The sequence below is a fragment of the Aplidium turbinatum genome, chromosome 9 (genome assembly GCF_918807975.1).
Source record: "Aplidium turbinatum chromosome 9, kaAplTurb1.1, whole genome shotgun sequence".
Lineage (NCBI taxonomy): Eukaryota > Metazoa > Chordata > Ascidiacea > Aplousobranchia > Polyclinidae > Aplidium > Aplidium turbinatum.
The window spans coordinates 13274644-13293387 of NC_137480.1; the positions used below are offsets into that span (position 1 = coordinate 13274644).

The 18744-nt window shown below is 36.8% G+C and overlaps 1 protein-coding gene across 1 annotated transcript in view; it reads left to right on the forward strand.

Annotated features, from left to right (window-relative positions):
- LOC145777247 (uncharacterized) overlaps positions 1–18744 on the forward strand; it is a 31102-nt gene that overhangs the window by 8177 nt on the left and 4181 nt on the right. The window contains exons 10-23 of the mRNA XM_082588579.1: positions 1596–1670; positions 3155–3268; positions 3816–3999; positions 4637–4698; positions 4928–4995; positions 5707–5810; positions 6099–6223; positions 6465–6574; positions 6856–6936; positions 9130–9198; positions 13071–13213; positions 15962–16141; positions 16371–16445; positions 17165–17324. Of these exons, the coding sequence (XP_082444705.1) occupies positions 1596–1670; positions 3155–3268; positions 3816–3999; positions 4637–4698; positions 4928–4995; positions 5707–5810; positions 6099–6223; positions 6465–6574; positions 6856–6936; positions 9130–9198; positions 13071–13213; positions 15962–16141; positions 16371–16445; positions 17165–17324 (1550 nt within the window). The remainder of the gene's footprint in view (positions 1–1595; positions 1671–3154; positions 3269–3815; positions 4000–4636; positions 4699–4927; positions 4996–5706; positions 5811–6098; positions 6224–6464; positions 6575–6855; positions 6937–9129; positions 9199–13070; positions 13214–15961; positions 16142–16370; positions 16446–17164; positions 17325–18744) is intronic.

Consider the following 18744-nt stretch of genomic DNA (forward strand, 5'->3'; position numbering starts at 1 on the left):
ATTCTTTTGATGCAAACTAAACTGAACTATCACAAGCAGTGGCGTAGCAACGCAATATACCGCCCTTGGATTTTTGCACAAAATGCCGCCCCTTAACACCGTCGTAAAAGCTGATTAAAATTCCACACAGCAGAAGAATTAAAGTAGTGTTTGTTTAATTTTATTGAAAGTTTAAAATTCAATATGTCTAGCTTTCATTGAAGCAAATTCAGAAGTTATACGATCCAAAGATGATGTCTCGACTAAATCACTTTCAATGAACAGTAGGCTATTTTTTGTTAGTTCCTCTTCTCTAGCTTTCTTTCTCAATAAAGCTCCACTTTCTTTTACTCCCTTCATATGCAAAAATTAACTTAAAAAATTTGCAACTTAAACTTTGTTCTGGAATTTGCAGCACAATAGTTAAAAAACAATAACTATAATTTCAAATTTACTGAGTTAAGAGAAGTGATCTACTACTTGCTGAGTTAAGCGAAGGTATTTCCGACCTAAAACTTTAAACATTTCACAAACCTAACCCATCTTCACACATGAAGATGGAGGACTCCCGTTTGTCTACCACAGACAGATGATAAAAGTGACAACTGACAATTGACTCGATGACCTCACGGTCCGTTCCTCGCGAAAGTGAAACAAACTGAAAACTAATCTAAACTTAACTACCAAAGATAAATTGACTGTACAATGCTAAAGCTTACAAGTTACAACCGACATTCTATTATGACTTCAACAGTATGATTATCATTATATCAGTAACGTAACAAATACCACATAGTAAGTCACCATCTAAAAAGTTGTAAATTAGTTTAGAGTCATAACTTGTGTACTTTTTTGACTTCACTTAGATCAGTGTAGGTCGTTTTTGAATCCGAGTCTCTCGGAGAATAAATCAATGTGACTGTCTTTGTTTGTTTAAAACGTTATCACACTTTACCGCCCTATAGTAACGTGCCGCTCCTGAATTTATCCACAAGATCCAATGGGTAGTTACGCCACTGATGGCAAGATGTATGAGGTAATAGTCTGCTTATATTTCGACGTCTATACCTGATCTAGCCCCCTGAAGAAGTCAGTCGTGTCTGATTGACGAAACGTCGCAATAAAAGCAGATTATCACCTCATACATCTTGTGATAGCTCAGCTTAGTTTGCACCAGAAGAACGTACATCATGTTATTTAAGTAAATGCCTGGTGAACAGCCGTGTTCCATTTTTAGTTCTTGTGTTAATTTTCTTGAACTGAGCCTACTTTTAATATTCTTTAGTTTAGTTAAAACGCATAAATCTTTGTAGGCCAATTTATTTGTAGAGTTCTTAACTTACAGACTTAAACTTCCTTCCGATTAGACTTGAATCTCAAAAATTTAACGTTTGGCCACAACGTTTGGTTTTTACGCAGGAGTTGAGTCATTGAATTGAACTCAATTGTTGTTGCAACTCGCGCTGTAGCCTATCCCCTGCCCCCAAAGCAAATTAGTGTTTGCAAAATAAAGCGCTGTGATAGATGCAACAGTGTTTCACTCTGACTTCTAACCTTTAGTAGACCTATTCTATTGCATGAATTTCTTTTTGGCATTAGTTTATCTATTTGTTTAGTATCTATTTACAAATGAAGCATTGGACACTATCAGAAAAAATATTCAAGAACACAAACATAAAAGAAGACAACAGGTAACAAGTTTACTCACAACGTTTTTTGGTTTGTATGTTAGACGGAGTATGCGGTACATTTTTTTTTTATCGAGGTATGGAATCAGAAAGGGGTCCAGGGGGAAATTGGCCACGGAGAAAAACCATCTACTTTTTCTCGATGTTGTCAAAATTTTCTAGCTAGCGTGATCATATTTCATTGATCTTGTCAGCTGAAAAGGAATCACGTCTTTTCAGCAGTAGATATAAAAGGTGCAGAATTTTGTGAAAGGCATGTGCCATGTGTATAGGCCTACATAGTAGGTAGGGACAGTGGAATACCGGGACGACTCACTTTATTGATTTTTTTTTACGATATGGACAGCTGGAGGGTCACTGCGAAATTCAAAAATTGGCGAAACTGCAAAAATTTTTCTTTGCTTTTACGTAAATTCATTCTTAGCGAATGAAATGCTATATTTTGCGTAAAATTTTGAGTGCTAGAACATCGGCAAAACCTTACTAAAGCAGTGTGAGGCTAACTACCGTTACCACAGTAGCGTGAAATCCATCGCTGCATTATTATGACTGGAATAGTATTAAATAAACATGATCACATATTTCCATACATTCATTTTGGCAATACACACTTTGTACACATGCAGCCAGGTCCTATATGGTGCATCTGGATATGCAACACATAGCGGTAGACATCAAGCTGCAGTTGTACCAAATTTTGTCATTACACTATGACCCTCCAGTTGTCCACCATCATTTTGAGTGAGCAATCCCCTACTTCTACCATCCCTAATAATAGGTAGTAAAGTGGGACACCGCAAACGGATGTAAGAAATTTCTCTGAAAAACTATGCGATAGGCCTACTATACAAAAGACTACGAAAAACTTCACAAAAAAAGAACGATTCTGTAGCAATTTATAGATCTACAGAATCCTTCTGTAGCAATGGTAACACAAGCATTTGAAACTTAACCTCAATTGTAAACCAAACCTGGTGACTCGTGACTCTAGTTTCTACAGAAAAGTAGATTTTTGTTGGATGAATTTAGTTATGCTGAGACGAAAAGACATAATACGGCAGCACAAAATACACAAAAAGCAACTAAACAAAGTAAAAGTTGCTAAAAATTTCTTTGGGCAAGCCCTCGCCATGACCTTTGCCAACCATTTCGATTTTTTGAGTCTTAAGACTTACTTTATTTTTTTCACTTACAATTTTTTGGCACTTGGTAGCCTAGTTGAAGTTCTGGTGCCCTAATTTTTTTTTAAATCCTCTACGGATGAAGATTAGCTTCCTTTCCATTCCGTTCATTTAATCCTAATTTTCAATCTCGTGCCCTCAAAGAGCGTTGAATCGAAGTTCTTAGATTTGGACAGATGCACTCACCACTCGGCCACGTAGCCGACCGTGAGAATATGAGGTGTAGCCTACGCAATGAAGATAGCCTATTTAAATTTTGTTGCAAAATTTTACTTTGGTCTACGCTAGTTTATCGTTGTCTACCAGACGGATCCCCCATTCTGCAAACAAGAATTGCAACCTGAACTTGATATTCCAAAAATAGATACAAATGGGTGTTGGATAAGCGAAAAGCACCGAGTGGACGGGACTATTCGGCAGGTATCGGCTGATTAAACCGAAACATTTGCGATTTCTTTCTGTTCGATTTTGCTGATATAACTTGTCTTTTTGATAAGCTGGCAGCTTTCAATTTTACGTCGTCTTAATTTATAACGGTTTGTAGAATTTTTAACCATACATACATACATACAGCGTACAGCCAATCCAGATCGGTCTACATCGGACTGCCTCAATTAGTAGTCTTAATCCGTGTGAACAACGGAAAGACTAAGTAAAACTGTGACCGATAGTAGGAAGGATTCCATAGCAAATTAGACTGAGTAACTGTAATTGCAAATCTTCAACATGGAAAAATTTATCAGAGTTGGTTTGACTGCTTTATCATAGAAATGTTTATCTTCGACTGAGAAAGCGTCTTTGATAGCTTAATCCTGGAGGTTGTAGAATGTAGATGCTTTGAACCACTGACGCAAGTCAGTCACCGAGATAGAGTGGAGTTTCTACTTGTTATTGCAGTGGTGTTGTCTGTGATATTTTTTATTTTATTAAAAAATCCTTTTTAAACTTGATAACTTTGTTAATTCAGTTCCAAAAGATTGACGCCATCGCCAATGCAACGCTAGTCATTCGTGCCAGGTATAGATTCCATGGACATAAAGACAGCTGCAAAGAGAACTTTTGGAGTCCTTTCAGTTACTCCACTCCGAATGAAACCGAGCCTATAAAGCCAGGGAAGCTGATTATGTCTATTTTGTGGTGGCATAATCGAGGTTAGATGATGAATACAGTTTTCCAATAACTGATAGGAAGTCTCTTAGAATTTAAAGTTAATTTTAAGTTAATAATCTGTTACAAGAAATCAATAATCTATTAAATAAAGTCCATTTAAAGTTATAAATCTACGTATGTTTCTGAGCTTCTATTCCACTTATGACCATTTTAATTTTCACTAACTTATGTGACAAATTCAAGTTGGCTATGACTTTTTGCAACGCTTTAACTTAGGGCCACATAATTGCGTCAACCTCTTACAACAGACCACGCACAAACGGAGAACACAAATCCAAAGTTTGTTCAAAATAAACTACTATACATTTGAACAGATACAAACAGTTGGCAGTTACACACATGGTATACCAGTTTTGAGATTTGAGTTTAAACGAAGGGAAACCGCTTCGATTCCGTATCTGGTCGTTCAATCCCTTATATTCCTTTGTAAACGTTAGTCAAAGCAATGACTGAACACTGGAAACTTGTCATGTTTAGCCTACTGCTTTTTACTAAGGCCTAAAAATATGTCACAAGAACCAGCATTTAATAACGCATTGCGTAATTGCAGAATCACAAACTAAATTTACACCAGTCTAATTTGATGATAACTTTTTCCTTAACAAGTTCCCGTTTTAGGGCCATCAACTGCATACGATGTTCCTACTCCACATACTGTGATGATGATAGTATATGAAAAGGTACAAGTTTTAAATGTTGATTTTTCTGATTTAGTTGTCAACAAGCCTTAATCCTGGAATAAAGTATATATCCATTATGCCTGGAGCATATGCAACTATTTTTGAATGTATATGAAGTCAATCACTCTCCAGCCTTGTAGAATTGCAAGTCCAAAATACAGCACTTGCAAGTTCAAAATTGAAGTGAACTTGAAAAGCTTTTGTCAAATGCACATTTTTTGCTTTCTAGAATCTCAATCTTCGGTACACGTACAACAAACATATAGATGAATTTGTCTGGTCAATAAATTGCACTGGGTAAGTCGTCACATGTCAGTTTGCAATCACGCTTCTTGCTTTTGTTTGGCAAAACAATGCAGGTTTGCAAGTAGGCTTACACGAAACTTCTTATTTGAACCCACCAAAAGTTTTAAATCACACACAACAAAAAGTACAAAATTTCAACGTGGTGACATATTATGATATACGTATACGCGGTGTGCCTTGCCTGTATCGTATTCGATTATTTATGTTTAATGCTGCGTTTGGCTCCTATTCAATAAGCAACAAACCGTTAAAATGCATTACGGAGCAGAATGCACTGAAGCGTGATCCAATAAACCTTATCTTGCCTTGTGCTGACTGTCAAGAAGAATGTTACTTTCTACATGACATTGATATGTTAGAGAAAGAAAACCAAACGTACTATATACTGACCAAGCTATTCTGGTCGATCCGATGTCATCCCTTTCATGTTGACGTCATTGTGCTGGCTACTCGTGTAGCGCTGTAGCAGTCTAGTAGATGCAACAAAATATGAAGCAGAAAAATACAACACGGTCATTGATTCAATCGATACTGTTTTGGGATGCCATGAAGTTTTTCTTCAAACCACAACCCTATGCCATTTACGGGGATCGAACCAGAAACCTTTGATGCGTTTGTAAGGCGTCTTGTTTTTATCAATGGTGATTAGGATGCGGGCTGCTTGCAGATTGAATGTTGCTTCAGCTGTGATTTTATCTACAGGAGCAATAAATTTGAAGCAACGCAACTGTCTGGTTGTGACTTTCAATTGCAAGCTAAAAATGAAGTGGGGTTGTCAGAACCAGAAACGCTTCGCCTTGCTCAAGGTAACTTGTAACTATTGATGCGAATTACTTGATATAGGTCACATGTTGTGGATCACAACTACCACCCATTATAATTGAGAGGGTTAAACAAATGAAGAGAGTTAATACGCCATCTATAGGGACCGTCTCTCACTCGTATTTCTTTTTCCTTTACTTTTAAGTCCACTTTAATTTCACAAGTTTAGTTTACTAACAATGTTAAATGAAAACGGTGCGTTTACAGATTTGAGACATGACTCATACTTATAGCTTACACTAGATGATTGTTTTAATGGTTTGTGTCAACAGACTCATATTGCCGCATTGAAAACATAACAATTTCCAAAGAGACTCTCCATGCAGCAAATTTTCAGTTTGCGATTTCTTCAAATCCGACTAAACCCTCATTAAATTGCAGTCACGTGCACAGTCAGGTGAGTCTCTCCAAGTCTGTTATGTAAACATTCACCTGTATTGCAACCGAGACATTTTTTAACATTGGTGCCTTAGGCCTACTTTATATTCAATCGACGTAAATTGCGAAGAACCAGATACATGGTAGTCGATATTGAAAATTCTTATTTAGCCTATTTGTCATTGAAATCAAAAGTTTTGGACACAAATACAATTCCAGTGACCTTCACTTTGGACTACAAGCAGCCTTGCTTATTGCAGGTGGAATCTGAAAAGTGCTCCATTGTTACTTTTTATTGGGAAATTAGAAGAAATATGTACTCCATGGAAGACGTAATGATAATAAACAGGAAACAAACTCCAATTGGAAAGTAAGTTGTTTAAACAACTAATCAGCTAACCATTCAATCACAACGATTTAGATTAGATTAGTGAAAACATGTTCGCCATGAGCTTTGACACGGTTTCACTGTTACTGTTATTGTTGTAACTTGGATTTAAATGTTACTTACTGCAACAGAAGCCTGGGAGTGATTAAATTCTATCAACGACAAGCTCTAATTGAAGCCACTAAGAATATACTTCCTTTAGGAACAAACAGTAAAAAGACAGAATATTTTACTCAGATCCACTTTGATATGACTTTTTACAGCTATCATGTGACGCCATTTTACGAAAATGAAGGTAACAAACCAAATGAGAAAATAGTTTTTCCATGGTTTAGCAACGGCAGGTGAGTTTTGAATAACTTATTTTTTCCTTTTATTTTTAAGTGATGCGTTCGGATGCTCAGGTGAGTTTTTTGTTCGTCGTATCCAGGCTTACAGCCGATGATTGAAAATTTAGATTAAGTGGACGGGAAGACAAGGAAGCCAGTCTTTGTGTCTACCTTTAGGCATGCGTTTTAATGTCTTCCAAAAGACACATCCGCATGCTCTTGGGCGATGTCGAATCTTCAGATGACATTGGTCTCTTTCTTGGAAAAATTAAGTCTTGTTCAGTATCAAAATTTCAGCTAAAAATTATGATACCACAATCGAGACGCATATCTTTGGAAAAATGTGTCCACTTGAAAATTAAACTTCTAACTTTACTGCAAAAGGAAGCTGCATGTGCATTTCACCTGAAATACTAGTCATTCATGATTTTTTTTCGTAAATTGCAAAGGAAACCAGGAATAGTTTATCCAACAACCAGGTGTTGGAGGCTTATTCTACAAGCATGTATCAATGTAAATAGTCATCTGTAGTGCTTCTCATACATGCATGCATGCCGATCTTAGGTGATGTCTGCACATTTGCAGCTTTTTTGCCATCGACCTTGGGTTCTTGTTGAGGTTAAAGTAGGGCGTCTGGCTAGTTTTCTTATCTCGTTTTCAAACCAAAGGTTTTTGCGGTATAATGTAATTCCGCAGCATGACTCCTCAAAGGTTCTTATTAAGCTGTGAGAAAAAGCAATGAAATCCTGTGGAATGTTTTGCGATAAACACCCTATAAAGGTTAATAATAAATTTTCTGGTTGAATATAACTTTATTGAAAATATTGTATTGGCGGCTTTTAACAAGCAAAGCGACTGTAAAACCTGTCACCATAATATGTCTGCTCGAAAAAACTCCCAACTTTTTAAATGAACGTCCATGAGATTTTTCGCTGTTAATCTTTCAGTAAAGTCAGATTTGGAATCTGGGAGAAAAGACTGTCTGTTGTCTGCATTAAACTAAAAGCGCCATCACTTGATGTAAATCTGTCAACTCATTCACACAATAGATCTGTAAGTTGCCCTCTAATAGCCTCCTATTTAATGACAGATTGTTGCATAGGTGATAAACATTTGTTTAACTTCGTCGCTACGTTATTACTACGCTATTCTAATCTCAAAGGTATGACAAAAAGGTTTTGCAAAGTGAACACCACGTGTTCTGACCAGCTCAGTGGCCGAGTGGTTTTGCCTTCGGCTCTGAAGCTGAAAGATCTGACATCGATTCCAAATCAGGTCAAATAAAAAACTTTAAAAATGGCACCGATTGTGTTCTTTCTTGCATAACGCAGCGTGAATAAGTCGAGTAATAATGTGAGGACATCGTAAATCTGATATAAAACTAAAAATGAGCCCTATCGTTAAAAGATCTTAACAGTTGTCGAGCAACAATAAATAATAACGTTATTATTATTAGACCACGTTTTCTGGAAGTAGCACTTGCACGTGGAACCAGAGCCGGATTTAGCCTAAGTGCTGCCCTAGGCAGGAGAAAAGTGCCGCCCCCCCCAAAAAAAACACAGGCACTTGTTCTCATTTGTCTTCAATTCCGCCATTTTTATAAAACTTCACGAAACTAAAGTTCTTTCGTAAACTAGTCTTACTTTTTGGCTTGTTTACATACTTTAAGCATCAAGGCAAGTATACACAAAATAGCCTGCAACTTTTCCATCAACCTAACATTGACTAAAAACATTTTTTTCTAGGCTCATTTAAATTTACTAACAGTGAAACAAACCGAACAAAGATTAATAAAAATTGCGCAGACAAAGCCTAGTCCTCCATACTAAGCGAGACAGATAACTAAAAGAAGTGCTAAGCAGCTCATATTTTTGAAAACCAATCAAGCGTGAAGTACTTTAGGGGCGATGACTTGCCGCACTGTTTATAAATGTGTGTGATGTGATAACATATTTATTAATTGCTATAGCCTATATCTGAATATATCTTTTGTGAATTATTATATTCACGTACAGTAGGCTATTATCAATGTAATATATTCGTATATTTTGCCGCCCCCTATAATTTGCCGCCTTAGGCAACTGCCTACTCTGCCTACTGGTAAATCTGGCCCTGCGTGGAACAAACTTTTTGCCACGTGGACACAGCTTGATTTTGTTAGCTGTGAAGCCTGTACAGCTTTCTCACCCATCATGTTTTTGTTTTCAGCTTTACAGAAAGAAGTGAGTCAGGATATTCCAAGCCAAGAGTGAGCTACACAACTTCATCTATCACAAGGTAAGATACTTCTTATTAAGTGAAGAAATGTAATACGGGGTAATGAGTTGAGGATGTTTAATTGCTTGATTGATTGAAGGCATCTTTATTCTCGAACTGAGAAAGTTTGTTTGAGAGTTAATCTGAGCAGTTTTGCATTCTTGTGGAAGGTTTGAACCAATGACGCAGGGTCGGTCGCTGAGTTTGACAGAGTGAAGTTTCCAACTGTTGAAGTGTTGTTGTCTGTAAATTACTCCATTCATTAGTAGCCGCTGAATGGAGATCTCCAAAAACAACTAAAAATAGAGTACAGTATATTTAAGAAGCAATAACAATAGCTTTCACTTTCTGGTTACACTGTCCCATAGATTTAGCGAGAAGCAAAGGAGTCCATGTCATTAGTGTTGTACTTTAACCTGATGGCATGGCTAAAAAAAATTCCAGCGCTATCCATTCGAAGTATTATACCACACACGCGTTTTTTGTGACTTAGGCGGACATTATTGCACAATCAATTATTATTAATACGGACATCTCACAAAACTAATAGCCTACGTTACATTTTTTTTTCGTTTTTGTGCCGAATTAGTAAGCCTAGTAGAGTATACCTGACAGGTGTTCAGGGGTGTAAATTACTTTTCCTATATAGAAAGTTAAAGCTTTGGTAGAGAGTTTGCTTTGTTGAACCATAGAGAAATAAAACAAAATAACTTAAGTTAACATGATGTATTGCATACACAATGTATTTGTGTATGTAATACATCATGTTAAACCCGCTAAAGTTACTTTGTTTTATTTCTCTAGAAAGTTAAATGTTGAAACTACTGATTTCCTTTTATCTTATATTTTGCGTCAACATACAGCATTTGCATCAAAAACGTATCTATAGGCCCTATTTAGTTGAATTTCCTCGTTTTGACACAAACCTGGAGTTTGGTTACCTAGGGCTACCATATGTCCTCTTTTTTGAAGAAAAATAAATTGTCCTCCGAGGACACCCAAACATGCTTGAATGTCTTTTTTTTTTACATTATCAGTTTTCTTGCTCAAATTTTCAACAGGATTTCATTGTTATGTGAATTTTTTGCAATTTCCAACCATTTCTGTACCAATGCAACATTCTGATTTATAGACCTTTTAAAAAAGCATTGACGTACTATTTGATCTGCTGTTCTAAACAATCTTAGACGTTCATTGAAACATACTACATTGCTTTCCGATTGTCTTAAAAGCCAAATAATGGTCAGCGATGAGTACGAGTGGAACTGCAAATCCACTTGTGAGGAAATTTCCTCATTTGAGAAGATCTAATCAATAAATTGATGAAAATGAAAAACTGGACAAATTTTAAAAAAATAAGAAAATTAAAAAATGAAGTAAATCACAAAGAAATGAAACATTTAAAAACGCAAAAACTTGCAGAAGATTTTGACATATTTTGATTTTAAGGTTCTCACACTTTTACAATAAATTATTATTTTCCCAAGATCCATTTTGTATTGATTCAGCGCTTGTAAACGTTGCTGATTACCAACTTAGGCTAATAGTTTGGCTAATTTATCAAGTGAAGCAAATCGAAAAATAATTCAACGTGCACTATGCATGACACACAGCCTATTTCAATAAATCGTGGCATGGATACTTACAACTTATGTAAGTGCAAATGTAGAATGACTAATCTATGATGCAGCCATAATGGTAGCCTAAGGAAAGAAACAGCCTTTTAGTTGAGTCTGTCCTTAGCATCTCATTAACAGCTATATACAACTTCAATTATATTTCGTGCAAGTAATTTTATGATTTCGTTAAGCTGATCCTTTTTTTCTGAAAAAAGTTAAGGCATGGCTACCTACAGATATATTGCCTGATTTGTCCCATTGTCACATTTTCATTTTGTCACACAAATCTAACAAATTGGCTTTCGAGAAACAAACAAACTTGTCTGTTTTTTTGCTCTAACTTTTGCTGCATACGTCTATAATTACCAAAACGGATGTAAAAAAATCTTCATACGTAACATTCTACTTGTATTTTACTCGCTGGCAAAATATATGTCCTCTTTTTAGGTGATGAAAGTATGGTAGGCCTAGGTCAGTGGTTCCCAACTCGTTTTTAAGGCGACCCATTTAAAAAAAAAATTCGGTTCGGTAAAATCTTACGACCCAAGCCAATTGTCGTAATATTTTAAAAGCCATACAAGATTGTGTTGCAAACAAACAGCACTACAAAAGCAGTAACTTTTTCCGAAAATAATATGTTTATCAAATCACTAATGAGGTAGCTGTGCTGGCTTGCTGTCAGTGAGTTTTTGAAGTCGAGGCGTTATTTTGCTTGGGCATAGCCGCATGTCGGCTTTAACTTCCAGCCGGTTTCGCTGTTCAGTTTTCAATACACACATGGCGCTAAATCCAATCTTACAAAGCCAATTTGTTGCAAATGGAATCTGTTTTTGAATCCCTAATTGTGAAACTGTGGGATACACTTTGTACATGAAAGCCCAAAAGTGGATGTTTGCAGAATCTTTGGGGTATTTGTCTTGGAAGGACGCAAAAGAAATACGGTTTGCTACTTCTGTCGTTATGTCTGTTCTGCAACATGGATGGAAAGTTGAGGCAGATCTTTTCCAACAAATGGATCAATTATTGAATTATCCAATCATTTTGGTTATTAAGTGTTAGAGATTCTCCATAGTAGTAGTGCACAAACTTTTTGGCAAACTGTTCCAGGTGTCTAATTATCGTTTGCTTAATATCAACTTCATTGCCACAGATATATTGCGTTAGCTGAGGAAATATATCGTACTCATCTCTGGTGACATAACTTTTCCAGAATATGAGTTTTTTGTGGTAAGCAGAAACTTTTGCGGCGTGATCAATCACCGTAAAACCGTTGCCTGCATATATAAATTTAGAGAATTCAGAGAGTCAAATATATCGGCAAGGTAAGCAACTTTTGCCTTGAAATCTTCTTGCAAAAACTTCTCGGATAATCTCACACAGTTCTGTTGCCTCAGGAAGATAGCAATCTCCTCTCGCAAATTACAAACTCGCTTCAGGACACGACCTTGTGACAACTATCGCACTTCTGTGTGCAACAGCAATGCTTGATAATTAAATAATCAGAATCCACAAAGACGAAAACAAATGCAGATATAGTGGACTTGCTTTGATGAAGTTTACACACTTCACATCATTCAACACTTCGTGCAGCTCTTGAGACAGCTTTTTTGCAGCAAAGGCCTCTCTGTGGAGAAAGCAATAAGTCCATACAGCACTTGGGGCTTTGTCTTTGATGCGTTTTACCACACCAGACTATGCGTGGTCCAACGTGTGGAAAACTTTGTCACAGTTTGTCCGACATAGCGTTCGTGACATATAGTGCACTTTACAATATATATCCCGTAACTTTGTCAAGTTAATTTATGTTTGAGACTGAAATTTTTGTTGGGTTTACATTTAATAATAATAATAACAATAATAAAAGCAAAAATTGTTAAAACTTCTTGCACTACGATCATGCTACAAAGCTTTCCGATGTCTCGACATGAAACGCTTCATGACTTGTGTTTATATTTTCCAGTTTTGTGAACGATCTCATCACGTTTTAATTCTTTTTATTGTTAGTTTTTTCGCCCAAGGTACAATATACCTGAAAAACAAGCGACCCAAAAAAATTATCAGGCGACCCAACTTTGGGTCGCGACCCATGAGTTGGGAACCACTGGCCTAGGTTACCTGCAATCTGTATGAATAACCAAAAATATGTTGCTACTGTGCAAGTTCGTTTCAGTTTAGTTTTATTTAGGCCTATAAACTTGGTTATATTTTAAAGCGATCCAAAACCGTGCTTTTGTTGCCAAAAGTTCAGTCAATAATTATTATTTTTTCTTTCAGAAATAAAAACGGTATTTACAATACCTCGATACAATTCCTTTACAACGAATCTGCAATTTATGGTCTTGCCTTCAGTTTGAAATGCAGGAATACTTTGTTCCCGGCCACAGTCTTTCAAAACGAGTTCACGTTCAAGAAACAAGGTAAACCCATTAGTAGAGTATAGGTGGTCCTATAATCAGTTACTGAGCTTCTTCTTTTTCTTCGACAGATTAATCATGTTTGATCAGCTGAACTCCCTTCATGAACTGCCTCCATTTTGTTCTGTTTTTTGTTTTTGCTTTTGTTTCTTGTTTTTGTCATACTGTTTATTCCCGTAATTTGCTTGATATTTTCAAAGTATTTCATATTTTTTAAGAAAAATGTGAACACTGTAATATAAAGGACGACCTTTTAGAGTAGGCTACATGCGTAAAAGTGAGACAAAGTCCAATTTGAAATTCTTCTGTTGCATTTTTCCAATTTGAAATTCAATGTTGCATATCGCGCGATTTCGGGTATTGAACCCTCTTCAGTACAACTTTTATCAACAGCATAGTACAGTAAAATTTACAGCAGTTCACTTTAAAAAAAATGACTATGTACTCTAAAAGGTCGTCGTTTATATTATAGTGTTCACATTTTTCTTAAATTTTTGATGCTTTTGTATCTGCTTTACGCGGATCCCCGATTGACTTTACGTTGATACGGGTTTAAAGTAATCGCCCCTTTTTTTTTTTTAAATATTTCATATTTTGTCGTCCTTTTGTTCGTTGCCTTGCACCATCCCAGCCAACATTAAATTTTCCAATGAGTTGCTTTTTCCTATGGGTCCGAAATATCTTAATTTTCTGAGATTAGCCTAATATTATTAATCTGACTTCCAGTCATCGTCTATTTGTTGCGTAACAAATTCATTTGTTTTTCTTTCCATCCAGCTGATACTTAACATCCTCCTGTAGCACCACACTTCAAAACTTCTGAGCTTAGAGGAACCTTTATAAATCCGGGGTAGAGGAGAGTGCAGTGTTTATCAACAACCAGCGTAACCCGTGTATCGAACCAGGCTTGTTTTATTGGAAAACCAACGTCTTATCCGCTGCTCCACCGCAGGGAGCTCCATAAGTTGTCAAGAAACATTGGCTACTCGATAGCCTTTTATTTGACTTTTTTGTCTAAAAATACAACAAGTCTTTTATTAAGTTGGGTTTAGTTGAAAAGTTGTGCAGTTGTGCTGCTAACCCTTTCGTTTCTGAATTACCTATTTTTGTCCCAATTGCTTCGGAAATACATTTAAAAGATTTTCTTATAAAAATGGACAAACGATTGATAAATAGTTTTTAAAAATGTTGTAGGATGGGTCGGGCCAGGCCCTAGATCGGACGTCGATTCGTTTTTGTACATTTGCTACAAAATGAAAGATTTGTTACAATTACAAAAAATGTAAACGAGGCTTATGGACTTCACCAGTATAGCTCTGCACGCAGCAGTGGCAAGCAGCAGAAATTATTGATACGAAAAGGACCACAGCGTGTTTTTGGGATAATGCCTGGGATGGGGAGGCCGCAGGCCTTGAAATTCGTTTTTGTTGACGGCAGACAAACGTGTCCGGTCTGAGCAGCTATCTCGGCAGACAAATTAAGTCTCACCGCGGACACACCAGTTTGAGCGTCGATCGTCATGCTTAATCACTTTATCTTGATAACTTTTCGCCATTTGAGAACTAATAGCTACGGTTTTGCAGGCGTTTTAAAATTTCAGGGAAGTCACTCTGAAAGGCTTTCATCAGACCAACGACGTGCGCTTGAAGAGTCAAGGCGCCGTGTAGCTGCTTAATACGCCACATAAATGATTAACTTCCACCGAACGAGGTCGTGTGGCTTCTTGTGTCACAATGCTCTGGGCACGAGTAGGAAAACTTCTACACTAACGTTACTATTTTCTGCTGTGCAAAGTTTCTCTAGGCTCTTTTCTTTAGGTGTATTTTTGCGTGTCATGTGAGCGAGTCAAAGTGAATTTTCCCTGAGCCTTATCTTTCTTACTGTGATACCAAAACTTAACAAATTTTGCTGCATCTTGCTGTAATAACCTACTCGCATAATCTATTTTTGTAACCAACCTTACCTTATCAATATTACTCGGAGATCAAATCCAGACATTGTGACGTAAGACTTGAACTAAGTTGCGCGTGATTAGTGTAGAAGTACCGGTACTCCCATCGATTCTTAGCGAAGAATTCACCTTTGTTACGCTGATTCAATGTCACCAATCGTTGATGCAACGTAAAAATCGAAAGTTTCCTTGCTTCAATGGAAGCTAAGAGATACAGTATTCACATTTTCTAAATGCGCGTGAAATTATATTCTCGCAACAATTGTTCGTGCTATGCAATGACGATTTGTATCGTTAGTTCCTGTGTTATTTCTTGGCGGACAAATGTCCGCCGTGAATTTCGAGGCCTGGGAGGGCATTGAGCCATGGCTTTTCCCCATTAAAAATGTTTTACTAATTTAACAAAGTAGATTACGGTATTTAGTACGTTTTTTCATAGCACCGTTAAAGCAATTAACAATGTTGCTATAAACTAAGAAAATACAAAAGCCATGGCTCAATCCACCCACTCCGTCCCAGGCATTATCCCGCAGAAAACGCTGTGGTCCTTTTCGTCATTTTGTAGCCCTACATAAGATCCCACGCAACCCGTTTTTTGTCTTTGATTTAAGTTTGTTTGGTATCTGGCATAAGCAGTAAAGTGTCAAAGGGGGAGAGGGACTTTAGATTTTTTGACGAAGTACTGGCCTGACATCTATCGGTTGTTGGCCGGGAAAGACATTCTGAATGATTCCAATTTCACGTTTGATTTTATTGTTCACTTGCTTGTGCAGTGATTTACCGAGTTCTATTTTTGTCAGCTCCAAAGTCTCCATCATCAGTGTACATCAAAGCACTTTCATCCACCTCCATTGGTGTAACTTGGTCTCCGCTCGCATTAGAGAAGCAAGGAGCACACATATGTGCTTATCGGATATACGTGTCCGAAAAACCAATGTACAAAACATCCGAAAGAGCCGTATCTAAAGCAACGTGCCAAGGTGAAAGGATTTTAAGATCGTTTACAATGCAATTCATATTTTTGAATGGAAAGATGTCTTATTGTGAATGTAAGACTAAAGTCTCTGCACGTCATAGACAAATAGCCTACTTACAGATTTACAAGCAAAATTATTGGAACGTCTGATTGATCTAATCACAAAATAAAAAAGGCCAAAATGTAGATACTAAACTCATGTTCAGCCAACGAATTAATAGCATTTGTTTCAGAGATGTGTCAAAATCAGTCGTATTATCAAAAGAACATTAGCAACTGCGACGATGCAAATACGTGGTCTAAAAATGGTAAGCGTGGTAAAATTATGTGCAAACTGTTTCTCGTTAGATATAACTTGGCCTAACAAGAAGATGTTTTTCTTATTGGGGGGGGGGGGGGGGAATTCAAACAAAGTGTATTTTAAGCTACTAGGTGTGAAGCATGTCTCAATTTCAATCGGAGTCACACGAGCTTGATTTAAAACAACTATTACTTAAAATCGGCAATTAGGGTAACTGAAGCTTCGTATGTTAGGCCTATATACATCCAGAAGTTAACCGCCAATTAACATAATTCCGCGATAATTTTTGCAGAAAAATTGAAGTCCACGCAATACGTGACCTCCGCCGTGACCTGGCTGATAACGCTTTGTAACAAATTGATCTCCAGTTTCTTTATGGAAACAATTTGAAATACCTTCATAACAACTATAGGCTATAGCCTAATTTTGTATTCTATGTCAAGTCTACAGAGCAGAATATTGAAAAAATTTTAATTTAGAGTTTGAGCCCATTCTGTAGGTTGTTTATTTCAGACTATCAAGCTTTTCAAAGTTTTGAAGAAAAGTAGCACGATTTGATATTTTTATACTATAATTGTAGTTTTAATTCTATCTTCCATTGTGCTGGCTTCTTTATTGTCTCATTTCTGCTATTCAGGGGCGTTTAAGATTTAATATGCAATATAGGAATCAACAACAGCTTAAAGAGTAATAATTTCACAACATTTGTTTGTATGTTCGATTTAGATATTTTGAGATCATTTAACCGCAGCCACAAGCACCATTACGTTGTTACTGACTTGAAAGAAGATACCATGTATTACGTGGCAGTGTCAGCCGTAAATTTCAAAGGTGAAAGCCCATGCTCTGAACCTGCGAAAGAAAAAACGAAATTCCACGACAATAAGTAAGCATAATAACTTCGTTTTGATTTAGAATAGTATTTTAACGCCTATAGCCTACTTGTGCTAAACAACAAAGCTATGAGACCAAACTTGGAACGATTTTCAGTACCGTAACCTCAAGTAGACATGTCTGTTTAAAAATGACGTAACCTCAAGTAGACGTGAAGTGTTTAAAAATGCACAATTCTAGCTTTAACTTCTGACAAAGGGCATCGGTTTTGCGTATGAAAGAAGAGACAGGTAAAACTGCAAACCATACACTCCATTTTTTTTCTGCAAGGATTGGGTTGTTGATGCTCTGTATCGTACGCTAAATGTCAAAGGCTGATTTTCATCACTGCGGCTACTTTCAGAATTGAAAACCCCTTTCTCCAAGTCATCAGTGACATTGTCCACTATTCTCGATTTAGAATCACTCACTTTGCTGACAACAAACAGTAATCATCGACAGTAGCGTTCATGAGGGTTGCTTACTTTTGGGCTCGGGTCCGGAAAAATTTTAGGGGCACGTAATCTTTCCAAGAAGCCCGAGAACTTAAAGAGACCATCACGAATTCTTTAGATATAATGCATTTTTCTTAGAAGTATATTGATTTGGGGCCCAAGGTTTTTCGTACCTGGCCCTAATGATCTTCTTAAAGGTCCTGCACCGACCTCTTCAGACCAGCTATTGATCGTTCGTGCAATAAAACTATATCAGCAAAGTTTAGTTTCCTCTTCATCAAAACACTTTTTTTCTAAAATATTGCCAAAGTAAAGTTATTGATACAAGTTTTGAAAAATTTACAAATAGGCTACTTTTACGTTTGTGATACGTTTATCTATTATTTTTATCATAAGTTGTTAAACTCTTTTTTTTTTAAACACTGTTAGCTTACCTCACAAATGGTCACCCTTGACTCTATAAGTTTTTGCAATAACTGTTGAATTACTTTTGTACGATGTTACTATAATGTAGCTACATGTATGTAATGTAGCTACATGTAAATTGAATAAATTTAAAACAACTATTGATTAACCTAAATAGATAAAAAAAAACTCATGATATACAATCTGTTGGCCATAGCTGAGCTGCTTGCGAGATTATGACGTAATCATTATATGACTTACGCCATCTTGTGAATTCACCTAATAACGAAACTCCTATATTGAGCATGGGCGGCTTCTGCGCATCCGCCTTTGAGGTGCGGTGAGTCTCGGCGTCATTTTGCCTCGTTGGTAGGTAATCTGCAGGTGTCTGTGGCTGACACCTTTGCGCAATTACTGTAGATTCTGCATTTGCTCTTGCTTTTCAGTTGTTTGCGCTTGGGCGCGCTGTTGTATTTTTAAATTGCAATTGCAGAAATTTTTAAAGCCATGCAGAGGTGACTGAGCTTGAGGCCTTTTCTGAGCCTCGCTGTCTTGGTTGTAGGCCTAGTTAGT